The sequence below is a fragment of the Acipenser ruthenus genome, chromosome 5 (assembly GCF_902713425.1).
Source record: "Acipenser ruthenus chromosome 5, fAciRut3.2 maternal haplotype, whole genome shotgun sequence".
NCBI classification, from domain to species: domain Eukaryota; kingdom Metazoa; phylum Chordata; class Actinopteri; order Acipenseriformes; family Acipenseridae; genus Acipenser; species Acipenser ruthenus.
In genome coordinates, this window is record NC_081193.1 from 54,237,475 (window position 1) to 54,261,634 (window position 24,160).

Below are 24,160 nucleotides of genomic sequence, written 5' to 3' on the forward strand. Positions count from 1 at the left end.
TAAATTAGACAAATATAGTACACACAACTGGAAATAAATTATAATAAAATAGGAGAAAGTGGAACCTCATTTAAAGAACTCTGTAACATCACTCAAATGGAGAGATCCTAGTTGTGTTATTTCCTCTCAGATTGGTTCTAATTCAACTCAGACATATTTTACAATGGGCAATACCTCAATACCCGTCTCTTTCAACTCTTAGATTTATTCAGCTGTTCAACTGAAATTTGAACCAGTTTCTAAGGCACAGTCCTACTCAAACACTGAATGTGTTGCCCTACCTCCTGAAAAGCTGTTTACCATGTATTAGAAGTGGAAACCAAAGTTATGTGTGGACAACAACAATATTATACATGTATGATTAACTGTTTCATAACTACAGACTACATCATCAAAATGTAATCTTCCCAGACTGCTCTGTAGGGTTTTCAGATGTAACTGTGGAAGTGGCAGGCTGTTAAAAGCTCAAACTTAAAACAACACTGCTACTGCTTAGTCATCAAGTTTAATTTGAGCCCTTACCAACTAAATTCAGTGACCCCCAGCAATGTCTGAGTCTGTCAACAGTGCTTAATTAAAATAATAATACCACATAGCAGATTTCATTCATCACATGCTGTGATCTGAAATGTGTGCTTCTATAAAGAGTTAGAGGTACAGCCTTCTTGAAACAAGTTCCACTTTCTCAAATATGTTTAAAACTTCGACAACAGATATAGAAAATTAAATATGGCCTTGTTATTTTTTATTTTTTTTTAATTAACCTGTACAAACACCCAAGCTAATTCTTCCTCCCTACCAGTATATACTCTGTATCACATTCAACAGTCACAAAATCATTCTCTCACACATATAGGAAATAATAGTTAACTCTTCTCCCACAGGAAGTGTGCTCGGAACTAAAACAGAAGAACCAAAATTGTATCTTTTCAAAAAAAAAAAGTTTACACAAGACTTCATTATTAGAAATATATATATATGTATATATACAGCGACACCTCTGACAAAATAAGCTATTTGGACCATAGATTTTTTTTCTTTTTTTCCTTAAATAGAGCTTTTCAGTTACCACAACAAAGCTGAAGGAATTAGACACTTAGACAATTATATATATTTTAATGTATTTCATTGTAATAATTGTAATAAACTTTATCTACATCTTAGCTCTCTGACCTCCCCACCACATGTATTGCTTGTTAATTTTTTTTTTTTTTTTTTTAAATGTCTTTGTCCCCGAGACAATAGTGTTGGACTATACCAGTCTAGGTCCATATTGTACAACAGTGTGTGACTGGGCCAGAGCACGTCTATATTGTACAACAATGACAGATTGAACCACAGTTTGTACTGTGCAAGTGTTGGACTGTGTCACAATCCTTCTGTATGCAAGTCGGTCTTTATTGTACACACGGCGAAAACACTGAGAGGTTAGAGTGAGCCTTTGTAGCTCAAGAAATTCACAGCTGCGAGAAAAGGAGTTGTGTTTGTGAAGGTGCAATGTCACCTGGTGTTTATAAAAATTCCCACAGGGAAGCCTGTGGCAGATTGTGTGTGGCAGTCTATGGTCCCCTTTTCCTTTTTCAAGATTATAATCACAAAGTAAAACTGAGAACCACGTCTTTCCTGAGAGGCACTGCAGTGGACAGTCAATCAGTAACAGATCCAGCTGAAACTGAATTATCCTTTATGAAATTAAAAACATCCTGCGCACAGTTTCCAAACGCAACACAGATCCAACTGCCCAAACCCAAGCAGATCCTCACAGAGCCCAACCAGGAACTTTATTCTCCAACTGCCCAATCAGGAACAGGATCCAATGCCTACCCAGACTGTAGGTTAAAGAATCTGCTACCCACCCTGATATCATTTTCAAAAACAAAATGTGAAAAGTATAAATATCTTTCTTTGTGAAATGCTAAGCTCCCCTGTAGGGCCTTATTCGGTCAGCAGCTGCTGTAGGAGACTCTTCTGCTGTGACTGGGGGGTCTGTGCATCTGTGGCCCCTTTCTGTGATCCCATTGGCCCAGACTGGTTTAGGTAGGGGTCACCTCCCACCAGGTTGACAGTGCATTGGACATCCGCAAAAACCTGAACCTGCTGCACCTGTAAAGGAGAGGGAGAGTGACAGAAAGAGAATTCCAAAAGAAGTGATAGCTGATAGGGAAGACTGTGCTGCAAGTTTTAAATAATACTAAAATAAAATTAAAAAGCAGGAGCACACACTACTATATATTCTTTTTCCAAATGTATTTTTACACACTATTTTTACACATTATTTAGCTGGGTGAAATCTACTGAAGTCATTTAACTCCCTACCAGTCATACTGGAGTCTGTGTGGTCCAGTGGTTAAAGAAATGGGCTTGTAACCAGGGGGTACCCGGTTCAAATCCCATCTCAGCCACTGACTCATTGTGTGACCCTGAGCAAGTCACTTAACTTCCTTGTGCTCCATCTTTCGGGTGAAACGTAGTTGTAAGTGACTCTGCAGCTGATGCATAGTTCACACACCCTAGTCTCTGTAAGTCGCCTTGGATAAAGGCGTCTACTAAATAAACAAATAATAATAATAATAATAATAATAATAATAATAATAATACTGTGTTAAAACACCTCCATTTCATCTCCTGAACTTGTGCGCAAATATAAATCACTCTTAACCACCTAATTTGCTGGAACAAAGAAAACAGCAAAGTGGTTGTAAGGGTTTTTATAAATAACCTTGCTTCCATAATATACAGAAGATTAAACCAATTCAATTATAGTTAAAGCAAATGAAAATCACGGACAGGGCTTTAATATGTGCTGTGGAGAGAAACAAATCTGTGCTTCTATTCTGGGTATGTAGATGTTAAGATTGTCAGTTTCAAATGAAAAAACATTCATAGAGTGAACTGTGATTAATTAAGGGGTGTGGTGTAAAGGGAGGCTTCATAGAGGATCAGACCAAGAAATGAGTTAGGCACAGACCTGCTCGTTACACATGGAGTTGACAGCCCCCATGTTGCCATTGCCTATCCCAACAGGTACGCCCGTGGGAGCCATGGAGCTGACATCTCCTGTCCCTCCTGCCATCGACACTGTGATGCTCATGTTGTTATACATGTCCTGCTGCTGGAACTGCTGGGGTGGGGTCTGCGCAGGATGGCTGAACATGCTGTCAATTAAACAGAAACACCATGGATGACAACAGTCCTCTATACTATTCTTTCTACTCTTAACTCAATTTCTGATATAATGCTGCTATTCTCCTCACACTCCTTCACAATCCAGACAAAAATGTTTTCTTTCAACCTTTTTGTAATGACACTAACAGCAGCAATGAGCTTGGTTTTAAAATCAATTTTCTTACCACTCATTAGCATTGGTACCACTACCACTGTCTCACTCAATGAGGAATATCCTTTTGTTGTTTGTTGTTTTTTTCAACAATCACTCTTTTACTTCTCTATCAGAATCCTATATATAGTCGCCCTACTGGCACCCCTACACTACAAGAAAACATGTTCAATACAAGCATTTAGTGAACATTAGCCACTAATTAATATGACAAAGACCAAAATACACAATTTCTGGTAGTTTAACAAACAATCTTTACAAAAACAAACAAAAAAAAAGCACTTAAGCAATTTTAAATATGTGTTCATAACAAAGGTATTGGCACTTTTACATTAAAAGTCTGTAAAACTTTAATAGAACTAATTAAAACATATATTAATATATTGAAAACCATTACATAGTAATTAAGCTGCATTATAAAGTCAACAGCTAGAATTATTTCCAAAAAAAGCGATGACAGGTCGCTTTTTTACAAAACAGTACTGTATCCATTGTGAACAAATCGCTATCTGTGCCAAGAAGGTGTTATTTTGAGCAAAGTTCCTGTTCCATTAGCTGGAGCATTTACAATGGGAAAAATCTGTTTCACCACAAGGGTGTTCCCTTAGGCGAAGTGTTCTCTTAGGAGGTGTTCCTAATTTTTAATAAAACAAAAAGCAAAACACCAGGAAGAGGGAAGTGTAGATCTTTTTTTGTTACAGTGTGGGGTATAAAAAAAACATGCATACTCCCCCTCTGGTTATAAAGCTGATATCCACCTCTTTTCTCAGGCCTTTTCCCTAAAGCTCCTGTCCAGTTACCTGTTATTCCCCAAGTTGCCCTGCTGCCAGCTCTTCATGTCAGGTGACTGGTACCCAGGAGTGGGCTGTGTCTGCTGGAGCAGTGGACTCTGGGAAGCTATAATCCGCGGAGATAGCAGGGGGCTGGTAGGACTAAGAGTGGGAGGGAAGGAAGGCTCCCCCTGCTGGCCTATTCCTAAAACAAGACAATAAGTTTTGCAAGGTAAGTAACTAAAATTATGTAAACATAATGTAATGTAATGTTTTACAGAACAACATTATGTTGCCTTTGCAGTGTCATACCGTATTTTTTTTTAATCACACATCATGGGTCATAAATCAAATGAGAATGCATGTACTCTGGGGCGTTAGCCAGGAAAAAAAAAAAAGCCTTCTTAGGATCACCGTGTATCCAGATCACACTCCCTCCTGCAACAGCTGGTGTTCTGTTCCCACAATACTTCACTCATGCACCAACACTGCAGGAGGGAGCATGAACTGGATACACTGCAATGTTTAGAAGAAAAAATCTCTTTCTCCTACAAATGTTCCCAGGTAAAATCCACTTGTTTATTTACTTATGATGTGTAAATCAAAAAATATCACAACTAGCTGTAATATTTTGAGAAAAAAAAATGCTGTTGTACGGACAACAAGGTAAAGTAATGTGTTTCTTGTATTATTATTTATTTCTTAGCAGACACCCTTATCCAGGGCAACTTACAATTTTTTTTTTTTTTTTTTACATACAATTACCAATTTATACAGTTTTTTTTTTTTTTTTTGGAGCAATCTAGGTAAAGTACCTCGCTCAAGGGTACAGCAGCAGTGTCCCCCACCTGGGATTGAACCCACGACCCTCCGGTCAAGAGTCTAGAGCCCTAACCACTACTCCACACTGTAAACACTGCAGGGAGTTATGTAACACGTTATGTTCGATTCCTCTAGTGATCTTTGGGTAGCCACCATCAACCATGCTCGATTTTGCGCTATGCATCCCTTCTTAGTTATGTAACTACAGCATTCCATCATTAAATTGCACCAAACTGTGTAGAGACAGTCAAGTCCTTTGCAAACCTGCCAAACCTGTCTCTGTTTACTTACACAGCTTGATTATGAGACTGTTTGCTTTGAAGATAGACGCTTTGATTGGTGTTGTAGCTGTCACTCTCACAGTCCCACATTCCCAGATAGCTTGCACAGAATTTTTTTTCCAGCCCATCAAAAACGTTCTATGTGTATTTACTGTTTCAAAGGACAACGAAAACATCTAATACAAGTAAGTGATATTCTAAACTTTACAAATACAGTAAATTCTTGTAAAACAAACTCGGATTAGATTCATTTCCTGATACTAAGCATTTTCTACATGTTCCAGGCCAAATTAAGCATTTGCTTATTGTAAATGACTTCTTATAATACGAATTCACTTCACACAAATTTCCTGTTAGTGCCAATTATTTTGTTTCTGTCTCTTATATGAATAATGATTACACAAACGTGATTTCCAAGACCATTCAAAATACATGTTTTCCTTGTTTTGCGTGTGTCACCAAGTGGCTTTGTGGGTGATGTCAGATCCAGGAAGTAAATGCACACAGGGATACTAGATCACAGGTGAAACTGAGGCGCTATGGCCGAGCTCAGGTTTTATTAAATAATAAACAGACTTTATAAATGAACACACAAAATAAAGGGCATGATGGCCAAAACAAGTATAAATATATATATAGCAATTGTTCTTTCTACAGACTCAAGTCTTACGTCCCGCCTCTAACACTCTCCTCCTGCACTAGTAAGTGGTAGGTTTTTTATACTTTACAAGCCGAGGGGTTAATTAGCTATCAATTATCCTATTACCCCTCGGCTAGTGTTTTGCACAAGTTTAAATATAAATGCATGACTGTCAGCTTATTTAATAATCAGTAGCTGGGGGGGCTCCCGAGTGGCGCATCCAGTAAAGGTGCTCCACGCGGGGTGCAGGATGTGCCCTATAGCCTGGAGATCGCAGGTTCAAATCCAGGCTATGTCACAGCCGACCGTGACCGGGAGTTCCTAGGGGGCGGCGCACAATTGGCTGAGCGCTGCCCGGGTGAGGGCTTAGGTCAGCAGGGGAATCCACGGCTCACCGCGCATCAGCGACCCCTGTGGCCGATAGGGCGCCTGTGGTTCTGCAGTGGAGCTGCCAGATCTGTGTTGTCCTCCGGCACTATAGGTCTGGTGGCATTGCTGTGGATCTGCAGTGCGAAAAATGACGGCTTGGCATGAGCACGTTTCGGAGGACGCGTGTTCCTCCCTCCGTTTCCCGAGTCGGCGGGGGGGTTGCGAGCGGTGAGCCGAGGATACAGATAACAATTGGGCATGCTAAATTAGTGAGAAAAAACTGGGGTAAAAAATTGGCGATGACTAAATTAAAAAAAAAAAATAATAATAATAATCAGTAGCTGATCAGTCACGCATTCCCATGAGAGTAGTGTTCTAAATCATAATACACAATAATCATATGGGCTTTTCACCAGTGGTTAATGTATTTTTAGCCAGTGGTAAATTGGATTTTTTTTCCTTTGATTTACACAACCTACTCAACACTTTGAAGAGGCAAGAGAATTTTTTATTGTGAAACAACAGTTAATGAAAAATAAAAAAAACTGAAATGTCTTGGTTAGATAAGTATTCACCCTCCTGAGTCAATACTTGGTAGAACCACCTTTTGCAGCAATTACAGCTGTGAGTCTTTTGGGGTAAGTCTCTACCAGGTGGATCGTGCAATATTCGCCCATTCTTCTTGGCAAAATTGTTCAAGCTCTGTCAAGTTGGATGGGGATCGTTGGTGGACAGCAATCTTCAAGTCTTGCCACAGATTCTCAATCAGATTCAAGTCTGGGCTTTGACTGGGCCACTCTAGGACATTCACGTTCTTGTTTTTAAGCCACTCCAGTGTCACTTTGGCTGTGTGCTTGGGGTCATTGCCCTGCTGAAAGGTGAATCTCCATCCCAGTCTTAGGTCGTTTAAAGCAGGTTTTCCTCAAGGATTTGCCTGTATTTAGCTTCATCCATTTTGCCCTCTACCCTGACAAGCTTCCCAGTCCCTGCCGATGAAAAGCATCCCCATAGCATGATGCTGCCACCACCATGCTTCACAGAAGAGATGGTGTTACCTGGGTGATGTGCTGTGTTGGGTTTGCGCCAGACATAACGCTTTGCATTTAGGCCAAATAGTTACATTTTTGTTTCATCGGACCACAGAATCTTTTGCCACATCTTTTCAGAGTCTCCCACATGCCTTTTTGCAAGCAGGATTTTACATGGGCTTTTTTCAGAAATGGCTTCCTTCTTGCCACTCTTCCATACAGGCCAGATTTGTGGAGTACCTGAGCTATTGTTGACACAGCTGGAGTACCTGAGCTATTGTTTCTTCCATCTCAGCCATGCAACACTGTAGGAGGACGGCCTGCTCTAAGCAGATTCTGGGTGGTGCCGTATACCTTCCACTTCTTAATGATCGACTTGACTGTGCTCCAAGGGATATTCAGCCTTTGAAATCTTTTTATACCCCTCCCCTGATCTGTGCCGTTGTTTTGAAAGCTCCTTGGTCTTTATGGTAGTATCTTTGCTTTGAATGCACTACCCAACTGTGGGACCTTACAGAGACAGGTGTATTTAATCTGAAATCATGTGAACCACTTTTATTGCACACAGATGGACTCCGTTTAACTTACTGTGTGAATTCTGAAGGCAATTGGTTGCACCTGAGCTTATTTAGGAGTGTCATAGCAAAGGGGGTGAACACTTATCTAATGAAGACTTTTCAGGTTTTTATTTTTAATTGATTTGTTTTTTCAACCCCCCCCCCCCCCCCCCCACACACACACATTTTTTCACACATTGAAAGTGTTGAGTAGGTTGTGTAAATCAAAGGGAAAAAAATCCCATTTAAATGCATCAAGATTTCAGGTTATAACACAACAAACTGTGAAAACGTCCAAGGGGGGTGAATACTTACTATAGGCACTAGAACAGGTGATAACTGGTCGAAAGCAAGTAAAAAGACACAGTGCATTGCACACACAGCTCATAAGATTCAGGAAACTAGCAGGATTTATCATTGCACCAGCAGGTGCACTTCACCCCTGTACTTCAAGCCAGGGGGATGCTTCCGCACCCCCAGCACCCCTAGTTCCCACGCCCCGTGTATAGAGACAGTACGTTTAAGGTACTGTATTATTATTTGGTACACTGCTGAATTTTTTTATTTTTATGCTAATCATTTCACTGCCATGTTGATTTGACCGTGTCAATGAGACAGATATTTTTGACATACATTGTACTTGATGTTTACATCAGATATGTCATTCCCCTTATGTTATGTCCACAGGGATGCTTTGTTTTTTTACAAATAAACTTTTATTTCTAGTTTTTGGCACTATAAGTCATGCAAATGTTCCTCGTTGTTTGGCACTTAGAGAAACACTGTAAAATGTCAAAGGGTTTTGTCATGGTCCCTGTGACAGGGGGGCTTGAGTGGCATGTGTGGTGACGTCACAGACCAGGAAGCAGCAGACAGAGGTATGGGGCTGAAACGGAGTGGCAGCGCAGTATATTTATTAATAAATAAAATAACACAAACAAAAGACTTTCAAACACAGAAAATAAACTGGCACGCGGGCCAAAGTAAAACAGAACACAAAACACTAGTTTAAAAAAACGAACGAGCACCTACAAGGTCTCCCAGTTGGTAGCAATCGTTTTTCTTTCTCCTACTCACAGTATCTTTTCACAATCCTTCTCTCAGCTCTCCCTCTTAATGAGCCGAAGCGGTCTCTTTTCTGTCCTGTGGCTGGAGCCTTAATTACCCATTGATCAAACAATTACCTTATTAAGGCTCCAGCCACATTCTCACAGGATTATTTAAGGATGGGGAAGTAACCCCATCCTTGCTAAATAATAACAATAATGCCGGTTTTTCGCCGGCCACATAATACTAATACTAAAACAGATCATAAATACAAAATAATGAAAATAATAAAACAACAATAATAATACAGCACACTTTTATATACATTTTATAGTGGGGCGGAGCACCCTGTCACGTCTGCCCCCCCTTGTGTGCAGCACACATGGCCCAAAGGCCACCTCCCCCTTAAAACTCCAAAAGTCCCTTTCAAAGTCCTGGTGTGGGAACCAAGGCTTCCTCTGGCCCACCAGTGGCAACTCGGGCCGTGGCACACTGGCAACCCTGGCCAGTGGCACTCAGGTGGCATCCCCCAGTAGTGGCGCGCAGACGTCCCCAGGCGACGGTAAGCAGGCGAATCAGAGCAGCAGGCGACCCCAGACGATGGCAAACCGGCATCCCCAGGCGATGGCGAACCAGCATCCCCAGACGATGGCGAACCGGCATCCCCAGACGATGGCGAACCGGCATCCCCAGACGATGGCGAACCGGCATCCCCAGGCGATGGCGAACCGGCATCCCCAGGCGATGGCGAACCGGCATCCCAGGCGATGGCGAACCGGCATCCCCAGGTGATGGCGAACCGGCATCCCCAGGCGATGGCGAACCGGCATCCCCAGACGATGGCGAACTGGCATCCCCTGGTGATGGTGAGCTGGCATTCCCCAGACGATGGCGATGCAGGCTCAGCAGCCCTATGCGGTGTGGGACAGGCAACCCAAGGTGGTGCGGGACAGGCAAACCCAGGCTGTGCGGGACAGGGCAGAAGCGATCCCTCCGAAGGCGACGGCAGCAGCAGATCCTCATAAGGCGATGGCAGGTGCGGACCCTTGGGAGGTGACAGCAGGAGGGGATCCTCAGGAGGTGATGGCAGGTGTGGAGCCCCGGGCCAATAACGCGGCAGCGGGAGCTCCACTTCTCCCCCTGGTGATGGAGTCAGGACCAGTAGTGGTAGTGGCTGTGGCGGTGTTGGCCCTCTTCGTGGCCACTGCGGCCGGGCTGTTTTCCCCCCATGCTCCCCATCCCCTCCATAGGAGGCTGCGTGGTCCAGTGATTAAAGAAAAGGACTTGTAACCAGGAGGTCCCCGGTTCAAATCCCACCTCAGCCACTGACTCATTGTGTGACCCTGAGCAAGTCACTTAACCTCCTTGTGCTCTGTCTTTCGGGTGAGAAGTAATTGTAAGTGACTCTGCAGCTGATGCATAGTTCACACACCCTAGTCTCTGTAAGTTGCCTTGGATAAAGGCGTCTGCTAAATAAACAAATAATAATAATAATAATAATCACGTCCTGGCCCTTCCTCTTGTGGTGACGGTGGGAGCTGCAGGCAGTCTCCCTCTGGCGGTGAAGGTGGGAGCTGCAGGCAGTCTCCCTCTGACAGTGAAGGTGGGAGCTGCAGGTAATCTTCCTCTGCTGGTGGAGGTGGGAACAGCAGGCAATCGTCCTGTGCTGGTGGAGGTGGAACCAGCAGGCAATCTTCCTCTGCTAGTGGATGCTGGTGCGGCTCCCTCTTGGGTTTTGGATGCTTCTGTCCTCCCCTCTTGGGCGCTGGACGCTCGTGCTCCCCCCTTCTGGGTGCTGGATGCTCGTGCGCCCCCTTCTGGGTGCTGGATGCTCGTGCGCCCCCTTCTGGGTGCTGGATGCTTGGTCTCCTCCTCCTCCAGCTCCTGTTCTGGGCAGTTCTCCTCCTCATGCCCATAGGCAATGCATAGAGTGCACCACCTTGGCTCCTTCTCCTTCCTCCGCACCTTTCCTCCTCTCTGCCTCCTTCTCCTCACCTTCCTCTCCTGGGCAGGTTCCTCCTCCTCGTATTGGAAGGTGCAGATAGCCACCGTGTTCCTGTACACCCAGCAGGCAAGGCACCAGTGAGGAGGTCCTCCAGCTCATTGCAGCGGTCTCCCCAGACCCAGCTTTCCATTTTTTTTTTTTTTTATAATCCTCTTCTCACAAAATTTTTTTTACAAAAAATGTTCAAAAAATAAAAAATGCCCACAATACTGTCTCTCTCCTGGCCTGTGACCGTGGCACTGTATCCCTACTTCTGATCACCATATGTCAGGGGTTCCCAAACTTTTTTTTACCTGAGGCCCACCTGTTTAGCTGCATTTGGCACTGCGGCCCACTATTAGCACTCCTTGGGAAAATGTCAAATTAACATTTTATATGTTTAAACCTGTAACATTATAAATAAACCTAATCTGAACTGTCATTTATTCATTTGAATAACTATTGTGAAAGATGGAAATCACATAGAATATGCACTGAGTGAAAATAAAAAAAAAATTAAACACTTTAATTTTAGTAAATAAAATAAATTGCAAAAACTAAAAAGACGTTTTTATCAAACCTTTAAATTAGGCACCTTTGTATAATTGAACATTTTAGAAATGCAGTTATTTTTCTTGCTCATCAAACAAGAAAGTGCATGTCTCTTATTATTCCCATTCATAAATACCTGAACAGGAATCACTTTTGAGTAAAACCAGTACAACATGCACAAGAACATAACTCTTAAATCCTAATTTGTGAAAACTGTGTAACTAAAACGTCCAGTCGTTACCTATCACGCTGAACTGTCATGCACAAAAAAGACGAATGCGAACAGTACAGAAGGAATCGCCACTATTCTGTACAACCAAATACAACTTGTAAAATCACATTCAGTTGGCTTGCAACATCTCCCCCCCCCCCCCCCCAAAAAAAAATAAATAAATCGGATCGCAGCTGCGCCACTTAAACAAAAGAAAACTTATGACAATAAATCCATCTGCAGCGAAATTTGAATCAGTCAAAAAATGCTTTTTTAAATTATTATTTTCCAACAAAATATATTCTAGCTTTATTTTCAGACCACTGTGAACAAGCCAGTAATCAATAAAATAGCAGCATATACAAACATTTTAATAAATCAGTTACCGGTATGTAACAAGATTTACAGTGGCTCTCAAAAGTATTCACCCCCCTTGGACTTTTTCACATTTTATTGTGTTACAACATGGAATCAAAATGGATTTAATTAGGAGTTTTTGCCACTGATCAACACAAAAAAAGTCCATAATGTCAAAGTGAAAAATAAAATCTACAAATTGTTCTAAATTAATTACAAATATAAAACAGAAAATAATTGAAAAAAAAGTGATTTAATAAGAATACAAATATTTTTATATTCAGTCCTGGGTATTACAATGTGCTTACTTTCCTTAAGCAGATTTTATGTGTGAGCAATAAAATGTAATTTGTAATTTGTTTTTCCCCATCCCACAGTGTCTGTCGTGTCTCTTACTTACCAGGCCCCCCATACTGCAGGGAAATGTTCTGTTGGATCTGGGGGTTCATGGTGCCACCTAACTGTCCAGCAAAATTCCCCATCATGCCCCAGTTTGTCATGCCCTGTGCTGTTAGTTGGCCGTCAGGAGGCCCACCCAGCTGAGAGAATGGACTGGAGGAAGTGGGTGTATTCCCCGGGCCGGGGCTGTAACCTGGGGGGTAGGAGAACTGCTGCTGTGGTTGCTGTGGTTGCTGTTGGGGCCCCTTGAGGACCCATACTGCTCCCAGGGGAGCACCCATAGCTCCAGAGGCCTGTAGCCGCCCCCGGTTGAACCCCTGCTGATGCATAAGCAATGCCTTCTGCTGCAACAGCTGCCTCTGATGGTGCTGGAAGCTGTAGAGCTCACGCTGTCGTTGGGCCAGCATCTGGGCATTGAGAGGAGGCTGTGAGGGGAGAGAGACATGGGAGTCAGGAAGAAGTGACAGGGAAATCACTGAACAAGACAAGAACATTCCACCAGAGAGATAAAAACCAAGGTCTGTGGCAGAGGGAGGTTTGTAGTGGAGCCCTGAGAAAGTATTGTTGAACACACATGTTTAATTTACAAAACCATGAATTACCCTTTTTACCCTTTCAGGGACCATGACAAAACCCTTTGTCATTTTACAGTGTTTCTCTTAAGTGCCAAACAACAAGGAACATTCACATGACTTATAGTGCTAAAAACTGAAAATAAAAGTTTCTTTGAACAAAAACAAGGCATCCCTGTGGACATAACGTAATGGGAATGACATATCTAATACCAGCACTGTACCAAATAATAATACAGTACCTTAAAGGTACTGTCTCTATACAAGGGGCGTGGGAACTAGGGGTACTGGGGGTGCAAAAGCACCCCCTGGCTTGAAGTATAGGGGTGCAGTGCACTTGCTGGTGCAATGATAAATCCTGCTAGTTTCCTGAATCTTATGAGCTGTGTGTGCAGTTCACTGCATCTTTTTACATTGCTTTTGACCAATTATCACCTGCTATCTTGATCAGTTTTCACCTGTTTCTATATTCCAGTCAAATGGTAATCGGTGTCATGTTTCAATATGACAGGTAGGCTTGCAATACCCGCATTCTACATGCCATATATCTGAAAATACAAGAACCATGCAACACAAGGAAAACATGTATTTTGAATGGTCTTGGAAATTACGTTTGTATAATCATTATTCATATAAGAGAAACTACTGCTTTAAATGACCTAACACCCCATATTCGATCTACCCAATACTGTATGTGTAATTGTATTATTCCCATGTAAGTTACATGTTTGGAACTGCACCATAAACACAGCATTACATAGACTAAAAAATAATTATTTAATTAGGCTAATTTAATATTTAAATGAATAATTATTAAATTGGTTAGACACATGCGACACATTAAATGAGCTTAATTATTAACGGAAATTGTGGGTAGTTGGTATGATAGGAAAACCAATAATGGCATCTGCCCAAACAACAACCAAAAGAAGCATTATAGCACAGGGTGATAACATGGGAGCTTAAACCAAAAAAAACGTGACGCGAGTCAAAATATACTAAATACCCTGGTAGTACTCTCAGCAGGAGAACAGCAGGTCATTGGAATATTGGGGAGGTCTGTCACACATCCTCCCTCTCAAAGGGTACTTCGCTATAATTTCTTGATCAAACACCACATCAAAGATGCTACACACACATCTTCTACGCCGTCTGTCACTGTAATTGTCTTTGCCTATGTCTTAAATACACAGCCATGTTTCTCAAAGTTCAATGAGGGAAATGACTGTGATCTACCGGTCGTATTTATAGGGTAGGTAAGTAGGTGTCGGTGGAATACAACAGGTAATATGATCAAGTAGTGTGAACAACGTTATATAGAAATGCTTACATTTTTTCTAGACCGTTTTCTTTTTGGTAATTTTTTACTTTGAACTAAAACGTAAACAAATCAAGTGCAGAGACAACATCATATTCGTTCAGTAAATGTAAAAATAATTGTGTTTCTTATTTGCTCCACATCTGCCAACTTGTAAAAAATAAAACCACCTCTAGCGAGCGAGCTTGTCATGCGAGTAAAAACTTCTTAAAAGTCGACTTAAACCGTTTTCTATAGCATTTGTCGCCTATATTTTCTTATTTGCATACATTTTACCAAGCTCAAAAGTTGGATGGAAAAGGGCCTTGTGTCTTAGATAATAATTAGACACAATGTGATTGAAATACAGTGTTTCAAATCAGATGCAACACTTTAAAATGACTAGCACAATGTTGCAATACATAAAACTATACAATTGTATACAAATTATATACAAATGTATTATGTGTGGGCTTCTGATTTTCGGTTTTTATTAATTTCATTTTCCGGTGCTTATTTTGCTATTTTCAAGTTTTATGTAAATGTTTTTTTTTTTTTTTTCAGGGCTTCCACTTTTTATATGCTGTAGGAAATTAGTGTTTTCGGTTACTTTCCAAACTGCTTTGGCATTTTGTTTTTTGATTACTGCTCTATTCACCTTGACATCCATTGCAATGCCAATATAAATGATTTTCCACCTCAAATTCTGGTATATAATAAACTGCTGCAACCCTGCCATTATCTGTATTTTTTGACCCATCTGTAAAAATTTTACAATAATTCTCCCAATCATTATTTACCCATCTCAATGCCTGTTTACAAAATTCACCTCTGACCTTCACCTTCTCTTTTTCTTTCAACAAAGATAAATCAATCAGAGGAGTTTTAAAACACCACAGACTAATATTAGAATATACTCTTTTTAATCTCACCCTTCCTAGACAATATTTCAATGTTTCCTGTTCCTGAATATCTTTTTTGAATTCTCACCCCAATAGTTTTATTACACACATTCATTTTTCTCTTTGTTACCTTATATTCCCAACAAGGCTCAGAAATACTTTGCACAGGATTTCCATTCATTACCTTAACCCAATACCGAATTCTCAGCATTCTCCTTCTCCTTAAATAGAGTGGCATTTCCCCAGTACCTCCCTGCAATGCTGCAAGCGGAGATGAACACAGTGCTCCACTACATATTCGAAGTGCCATAGCTTATACCACATCGTTTTCCCAAATCCTTACTGACCGCTCCTCATACAACATACATCCGTAATCCAGTATAGGCCTAATCAGTGCTCTATAAATCATTATCAACGTTTTCATACTTGCTCCCCCTACATTCCCCGATATACTCCTCAACAAATTCATCCTTCCTTTACATCTAACAACTATTTTGTCTGTCTGCTGTGTCCATTTCAATTTCTCATCCACAAAACCCCCAGAAATTTAAACACTGGCACTATCTTTAACTGTTGTCCATCAAACTCAATACTAATATCTCCCCCTTTCTTCTTATGAGAAAAAATTAACTCCCTGTTTTTAACGTGGAAAATGTCAGCCCCCATTTCTTTGCCTATAAATGTATTTCCTTCAATTTACCATTCAATTTCTTGACCCCACTATACAAATTTCTATGTCTATTCCACACAACACAATCATATGCATACATCAACATCCCACTATCTTCAACACTTTTCAGCAAATCATTTATCATAATATTAAAAATGAGTGGACTCACTAGACTCCCTTGAGGAACTTATTTTCAATCTCTACTATTTCTGATAAACTATTCCCAACTTTTACCTGCATTTTCCTATTTTCCAAGAAATGTCTAAATCTTTTAATTTCTTCTATCCCAAACGTCATATTCATAGTATGTTCCACTTTGTGTGAATTATCCAGAATATCCTTGTTTTCCCTTATAAATTATATCCTCCTTTCCTTAAATTCCTCACTCCAGTTCTTTCTACTACTAACATTAGCAAAAGCCTCAACCAACACCTGCGCTTCTCCTCATCTTCTTCATACTCTTTATCCCTTTTTAGTATCGGAATCTCTTTAAAACCACTTTTTAACCCATTCATACACAGTATTCTCCTCCACATATCTCCCATGGATGTTGTGTCACTGATTTCACCACACTATTTTCTCCAGCTACTTTTTTTTGCCCTTTTAATAACCCTCTGTGCTATTGCCTTCTATTTTTTAAAACCCATCAAGTCTTCAAAATTCCTACTATTTTTAACTTTAACCAAGACCCTATTTCTCACTTTAACTGCATCCTCACGCTCCTCACTCCACCATCGCACTGGATTCCATCCCATACTCCTAGATTTCTTAATTGGGATTGACTCAGTTGCCACATTAATAATTGCTGCAGTCACCTTTTCACAAACAACAGCTACATCACTAGAAACTAATGAATCATTAATGATCTCCTGTGACAGACAGAATGATTCTTGGTGATAAATCTCTCTCCCGGCGCTGTGTAAATGGAACAGAGAACCCAGGACTGGATGGCCAGACAATTCATTCCCAGGGTTAGAAGGAAGTCGGTCATCTAGAAAGGGGACGGAGCTACGATACACTAAATCATCGACCTGGAAGGGAAACAACGTGGCAGCCTCGGATTGCACTAGTTAACCAAGGGGTCATGATTGACGGTGCAAAAGGGGGTGTAGCAAAGTGATCTGTTCCTTGCTATGGTTAAGCTGAACAGGAAGGAAAGACGTGTGTTATTATTGTGAGTGTTTTGTTTGTTTTGTCGTTATTAAATTTACTGTTTGTGGTTATTTAGATGGCTAACAAGATCCGGAGCTGACGCCAGAGGCCAGCACAAACCCAGACTACACTGCATTTTGTTTCAAGAATAATTGTATTTACACCACAAGCACTTTAGCACTCACCGTGGACTTGTGTTTGTGTTTTGTGTTACATGTGGGTGTTTAAGATCGGGACTATTGCCTGTTTCTCATTGTTATTGTTTACTGCTGTTTTGTCATCAGACTTTGGATTATAAAAATAAATAACATTGCACCTGGATTACCGTTGTCTGTTCATTGATCACTGCTGCATTCCTTCACCTGCACACTGTTAACCACTTTGCCACACCTCCTCACATTTAAAAGCATACAAATCCCAATTTGCTCTTAAAATTCCACCAAGCACACCTTTCTTTTCTATTATCTGTAAAACATCCTCTCATGTTAATACAAAATGAAAAATGATCACTCCCATACAAATACTCATTTACTTTCCATTCACATGATCCTGCTATACTTGAACTTAATGTGATATCTATATTGCTCATCTTCCCTGTAAATATATCCATCCTTGTAGCTTAACCATTATTAAGTACCACTAAATTGCAAGCATCAATACATTCTTCTATATCCTCTGTATCTTAACTGTAATACATCTTTAAATCCTGTGAACAAGCCTCCATTGCTGTTGTATTTGTAATCTTGTTTTAAATCTCGCAAGCAGTCTCCAATGGAATTGTAGGAATGTGCTGTCACTCAGTAGTAGTGATAGATAGATAAGTCAGGAAGGAGGGACATTTTTTGGGGGTGGGTAGGTTTTAGTTTTTTAATGGGAAAGGGGTGGTCAACGTGATTTGATTAACCATTTCCACTGATTTTCCTGTGTTTTCCAGTGTTTATTGGCTATACACCGATTTAATTGGTAAATCGTTTTTATCGGTGTGACGGGGTAACCCCCGCCACTGGGTGTATTTGGGTTCCCTTTCAGTTCGAAGATGACCACCAACCAATAATTTTGGGATATGCCTGCCTTAGGTAGGTATTCACTGAGCATTTTATGTCAGAGCTGCCGATAGGCTCCTCCGAGGAATAACGTCCTCAGTCCCACCTGCTGAGGGAATAAGTAGTCATTCCGCGGAGCTCACTTCCTTTTTTGCCTCTCACCTACGGTAAGGTACACTTCTGTGTCACTAACCAGAGTGTGTTTTTCGAAAAAAGCTCTTTGAGTCAACTGCAATTCCCTTACATTTTACATTCCCTTACGGTTTGCCGCTCTCGTGGAATCAGCGGCTCCATTTTGAGTGTCTTTTTCCTTCTTCTTACGGTCTGCTTCGCTTGTGTCTTTTCTTGCCTCTCCGTCGTATGAGTGTGACTGCCTGTGCAGTATTAGGTGTGTTCTCCCTTCTTCTCTGTTCTTTTCCAAACTACTTTTTCGGCCTGTGTGTCTCCCCTGGTGCATGCTGTGCACTGACCAGGTGGGACTACACACGGTTGGGTAGGCACTGCTGCATTAGCTGCCCCCCGGTGCTTCGGTGCCTCGGTGCACGCTCAGCCCTTGGTGCTTCGGTACCTCAGTGCACGCTCAGCCCTTGGTGCTTCGGTACCTCAGTGCACGCTCAGCCCTTGGTGTTTCGGTACCTCGGTGCACGCTCAGCCCTTGGTGCTTCGGTACCTCGGTGCACGCTCAGCCCTTGGTGCTTCGGTACCTCGGTGCACGCTCAGCCCTTGGTGCTTCGGTACCTCGGTGCACGCTCAACCCTTGGTGCTTCGGTACCTCGGTGCACGCTCAGCCCTTGGTGCTTCGGTACCTCGGTGCACGCTCAGCCCTTGGTGCTTCGGTACCTCGGTGCACGCTCAGCCCTTGGTGCTTCGGTACCTCGGTGCACGCTCAACCCTTGGTGCTTCGGTACCTCGGTGCACGCTCAGCCCTTGGTGCTTCGGTACCTCGGTGCACGCTCAGCCCTTGGTGCTTCGGTACCTCGGTGCACGCTCAACCCTTGGTGCTTCGGTACCTCGGTGCACGCTCAGCCCTTGGTGCTTTGGTACCTCGGTGCACGCTCAGCCCTTGGTGCTTCGGTACCTCGGTGCACGCTCAGCCCTTGGTGCTTCGGTACCTCGGTGCACGCTCAACCCTTGGTGCTTCGGTACCTCGGTGCACGCTCAGCCCTTGGTGCTTCGGTACCTCGGTGCACGCTCAGCCCTTGGTGTTTCGGTACCTCGGTGCACGCTCAGCCCTTGGTGCTTCGGTACCTCGGTGCACGCTCAGCCCTTGGTGCTTCGGTACCTCGGTGCACGCTCAACCCTTGGTGCTTCGGTGCCTTGGTGCACACGGTACTTCGGTGCAAATATTATTATTTATGTTTTTTTTTTTAAGTTTTATTTTCCAACCGAGCAGATATTAGTGTGACACTGGAACTATTTTTGTTAGAGAGGGAAGCAGAATATTGTTTCACTTTGTTTTGACATTATTTATTTATTTTGGTGCTGTATGCCAAATAATAATATAAAAAAGTGCTTTGACCATGAGTTGTTTCTGAAGTGTCCTTTATGGAAACTCTGCATGGAAAAAATGTCTTTACTGAAGTAAAGTAACTTGTTAAGGTAATGTGTAAAAAAATAATAAATAACAACAATAACTTGAAACAAATCATGCAGCTACTTCACAATAACTTAAGACCGTGAATGCATCTCGGGCAGGCAGCAAGTATAGCTACAAAGTTGTGCGCGGTGATGCGCTGTAACGGGGCTCACGGTGGTGGTCTATCGGTTTATAGGGGTCCCGCTTTAAAGGGGTCCCACGGTGATGGGGTTGCACTGTATTGGGTGATGCGGTGGTGGGGTTGTGCTGTATTGGGTCATGCGGTGGTGGGGTTGCGCTGTACTGGGACGCACGGTAATGTTCTGTAACCCTGTCTAACATGCCGCAGCTCCTTAAGCCTGTGCAACACTCTGGTATATACAACGCGCTGCCCCCTTGTGCGACTTCATGTGGTCCAGAACCAGGTTATCGCCATGCTTCACTGTACTGCTCTCCTGATTACCTACCGCAGCCACTCAAGCCTGTGTATCCACCTCGGTGTATGCTATGCACTACCCTGGGTTGTGTTGTCTATACATTATTATTTGTTTATTTAACAGACGCCTTTATCCAAGGCGACTTACAGAGACTAGGGTGTGTGAACGATGCATCAGCTGCACAGTCACTTACAATTACGTCTCACCTGAAAGACGGAGCACAAGGAGGTTAAGTGACTTGCTCAGGGTCACACAATGAGTCAGTGGCTGAGATGGGATTTGAACCGGGTACCCCCTGGTTACAAGCCCATTTCTTTAACCACTGGACATAACAGACTCCAGTATGACTGGTAGGGAGTTAAATGACTTCAGTAGATTTCACCCAGCTAAATAATGTGTAAAAATAGTGTGTAAAAATACATTTGGAAAAAGAATATATAGAGGTGTTTGCTACTGCTTTTTAATTTTCTTTTAGTATTATTTAAAACTTGCAGCACAGTCTTCCCTCCTGGTTACAAGCCCTTTTCTTTAACCACTGGACCACACAGTCTCCTTATACATGGTTAAGGCTAGGCGTCTCTCGATGCTTCAGCGCCCTCAGTGCTTAGACGCTCCGTGCCTCAGTGCTTTAGTGCCCCAGCATGTCAATAACACCTGCCCTCGTTCCCCCTTATTCTTCGAGGCACTCTGTGCACCAGTACTGTATTCTGCCTCACTCAGTGTCCTTGGTGCCTGAATGCTTCAATACACAGGTCTACACCCTCCGGTGTTTAAACAATGCCCTTGGGACCATACAGACATCAAGCATGGCTAAATTCCGCGCTTGCACGTCCTGCACAATGTCCCCTGCTAGCACGGCTGAGCCGTGCGCGGCATTGGGAGCCCCTGGCCAGGCAGCAGGCTCAAGCCCTTGCTTTGGCCCCAGCTCAGCCGATAACACCAGCCCCTGGGTTGGGGTGCGGTCTGGGCAGGCGGAGGAGTCAGCGGGTCCTGGACAGGTGGCTGGACATCCCTGCACATAAACATGCTGGAGCTCTGAGCAGTGCACTAGCCAAAGAATGGCCCAAAGCGCTGTTGTACATTTTCACGCTGATACCGCTGCTCCATACCTTCCTCAAGAGGATCAGGAAAGAAAAAGCAACAGTTCTCCTGGTGGCCCCCAGATGGCCCAGGATAATCTGGTTTTCGAAACTTTGCCAGCTGCTGCAGGGCCAGCCCTGGGAGATCCCCCTGTGCATGGATCTCCTCAGTCAGTCAGCCTCTGGCACCCAGAACGGGGCAGATCCAGCTGTGGATCTGGCAGCTATATTTGCATGCCATGTCCCCATAGACTCAGTATCCCCGGGCGCCCATATTCTGGTGCTCAGCTGCGTCCAATGACATGTACAGCCAATGAAGCTGTTCTTGAATTTGAATTTGATCACATCTCGCATGATTAGGCACTTATGCAGCATGGATCGTGCAATGATGCAGGAAACACTGCATTGTTTGTAATCAGACAGTGAGTGAGCCACTGCATTGTGCAGGTATGTTTTTGTGGTCTCTGTAAGTGAAAATTGTTTCAATAAAGGGGGGTGGGGGGGATTGCATCTCCACTTAGTGAAAAACTGTGAGATTTGCATCACAACTGAAAATAAGTAAGCCACATATGCTTAAATGCAGTGGTAGTCTTGACAGTAAAATACTGCACTCTAAAGTCATTTTAATTCAATGCCCATTACACGTAACACCGCACAGCAGTTAAACTAGGCACTCTCACAAGACGATCACTTCTCAAGTAAACTGTTGTAAAATAGGATTCTGCAGCCTTGAGTAAACATAATTGTGATCATATAAACAAGTTGTTTACCCACGAGGACTTGTTTTGATGTATTGTTCTCAGTGATTGAGCACCATTGACATTTGCATATTGTATTTAACCTGTAATGTGACTTGGCCGAGGGCAGTGTAAATGATCAGGCTGGAGTCTTGATTTACAGTTTAAAACCAGTGTTGGTTTTATTTCGGTGCGGTGGGGAAACAACTGCCAATAAAACAAAACAAACAAAATAAACCTAGCTCTCAGCTGGAGCATTAATTAAACAATACTTTGTGTGGTCCCTGTCTGACGTCAGGACGTTTACAAATCAAAACAGTTTATACATTCCCCCTGGAACTACACATGTACTGTGACTACTTTACTTATTTGGATAGTATAGTGCTGGGAAAAAAGAGATACTTTACTTGCTGTTTGTTTGTTTGTTTGTTTGTTTGTTTGTTTGTTTGTTGTGTAAAACTGGAGACTGAATACTGGTCCGCAGTTGAATTTCTTGTGCTGGCATAAAATTCCCTTAATGTTGTTGAGATTTTTTGGACTTATTTCCATAAAATAAACGTCCATATTTTTTTTTGTGTTTTTTTTTCAATCTTTGTTTTCTTCTATTTCATTTAGCTCTTCCTCATCTACTGTTACGTGTCTACTCTTGCTGGTGCACTTATTTTTCTTTTTTTTCAGGTGGACTGCTGTCTTCACTCTGAAAGTTGGTGTTGTACCAGTTATGTGGAGTTTCATCCCCAAATATATTAAAGGAAATAGGTCAAATCCCACTCATTTCTGGCAGTGGTTTTGTAACTAATAACAAATAAAATGGCAGTTTGTCATGGAATTTAGAATGTAGTGGTGTGTAGTGAGTTTATATATATATATATATATATATATATATATATATATATATATATATATATATATATAAATCACTACACACATCAAATACAAATCAAGTGCAATATATATATATATATATATATATATATATATATATATATATATATATATATATTGCACTTACTGATTTGTATTTGTTGTGTTTCTTTGCACTTTGTGTTATTGAGTTGTGTTTTTATTATATATTTTTAACTTGGGCTATGGGCTGAAGGAATGATTGATCATCAAACGGGGCTACAGTATGCCTACGGGAAGGCAGGTGAGTGCCCTTAGATGCAGTACGGCGCCAGAAAGGTCTGCACGATCAAGTGAGTAAAATTTCCCACTTGCTTCCTGGTGAACGGGTATTAGTAAGAAATACTGTGGTGGGTAATCGAGGCAAGTTGGCAGACTACTGGAAGCAGCTACCATATGTAGTGGTTAAACAGCCTAATGCTGACCTCCCAGTATATGTAGTCCGCCCTGAACAAGGTGCGGGGTATAAGTGGGTGTTACATTGCCGTATGTTGCATCCCTGCCCACTTCCTCCTATACAACAAGTAGTGAGGAGGGGTGTGTCGCAGAACCAGATGTCTGGTCTTTTGTTTGTGCCTCTTTGTTTTGCAGCTCCACCTCGGGATGTGCCCCATGAATGAGAAAGAACACCTAACCTAGAGCAACAAGAACCTAGAGAAGTAGCGCCACTGGAGGAGCCCCAGCAGCAAGATGGTGGATTACCCGTGGGTACTGGAGAATCTGACGATGCCTGCAGATGGTCCTGCACGATTGTAAGTCGCCCTGGATAAGGGCGTCTGCTAAGAAATAAATAAATAATAATAAATAATAATAGTGGTCAAACTAGACCACTCAGGGTGTGCCCCCTGTGAGGTACAGAGAGGGGACATGCTAGTAATTCTGGTATAGTGTGACCATGAGGACATGATCCGAAAAAGTAAGGAGGGATGTAGTACTGGCAAACATAAAGCAAATCATATGTTACCTTCTGCTTTATCTGGTAATCCATGCCGCATTTTTGTTGTCTCTGTACTGGGTGATAAGTGAGATGTGGGCTATGCGGGAAGCACACTAATTATTGTATTAAGCAGTTGATTAGCAATTCCTGTGCTGATGTGTGTTCCAGCCTTTGTAATCTCTGCAGGTAGCAGTTTGAGGGAGTGGGAGAGAGCGGGAAATTGATGGCGGAGGAGGAAGCACAGAGTTGGAGTTTGTGATTCTTGTGGAGCTAAGTAAAGTTTTGCTTCTTTTTTTACTGCGTAGATGAGCTGTTATGCATAAAGGGCACAAACTTCTCGCTTTAATTAATTGCACAGTTTATTTAGTTACTTTAGATCGATATATTTTAGGAGTTGGATTCTGGCCAAATCCACTTGTGGTGTTATTTATTGGAAATTCAGCATGCTCGGTGTCTCCTTCTCAGAGCAGCGATAATTGTTTTTATTTTCTTTTATTAATA

The 24,160-nt window shown here is 42.3% G+C and overlaps 1 protein-coding gene across 3 annotated transcripts in view; it reads right to left on the reverse strand.

The window, feature by feature from the left end:
* Positions 1 to 1,193: 1,193 nt before the first annotated feature.
* ncoa1 (nuclear receptor coactivator 1) overlaps positions 1,194 to 24,160 on the reverse strand; it is a 126,012-nt gene continuing 103,045 nt past the window's right edge. For all 3 annotated transcript variants that reach the window (XM_034004273.3, XM_034004274.3, XM_034004272.3), the window contains 4 exons: positions 12,356 to 12,779; positions 4,138 to 4,312; positions 2,969 to 3,155; positions 1,194 to 2,103 (listed from right to left, as the gene is read on the reverse strand). In XM_034004273.3, the coding sequence (XP_033860164.3) occupies positions 1,936 to 2,103; positions 2,969 to 3,155; positions 4,138 to 4,312; positions 12,356 to 12,779 (954 nt within the window). In that variant the 3' untranslated portion in view covers positions 1,194 to 1,935. The remainder of the gene's footprint in view (positions 2,104 to 2,968; positions 3,156 to 4,137; positions 4,313 to 12,355; positions 12,780 to 24,160) is intronic.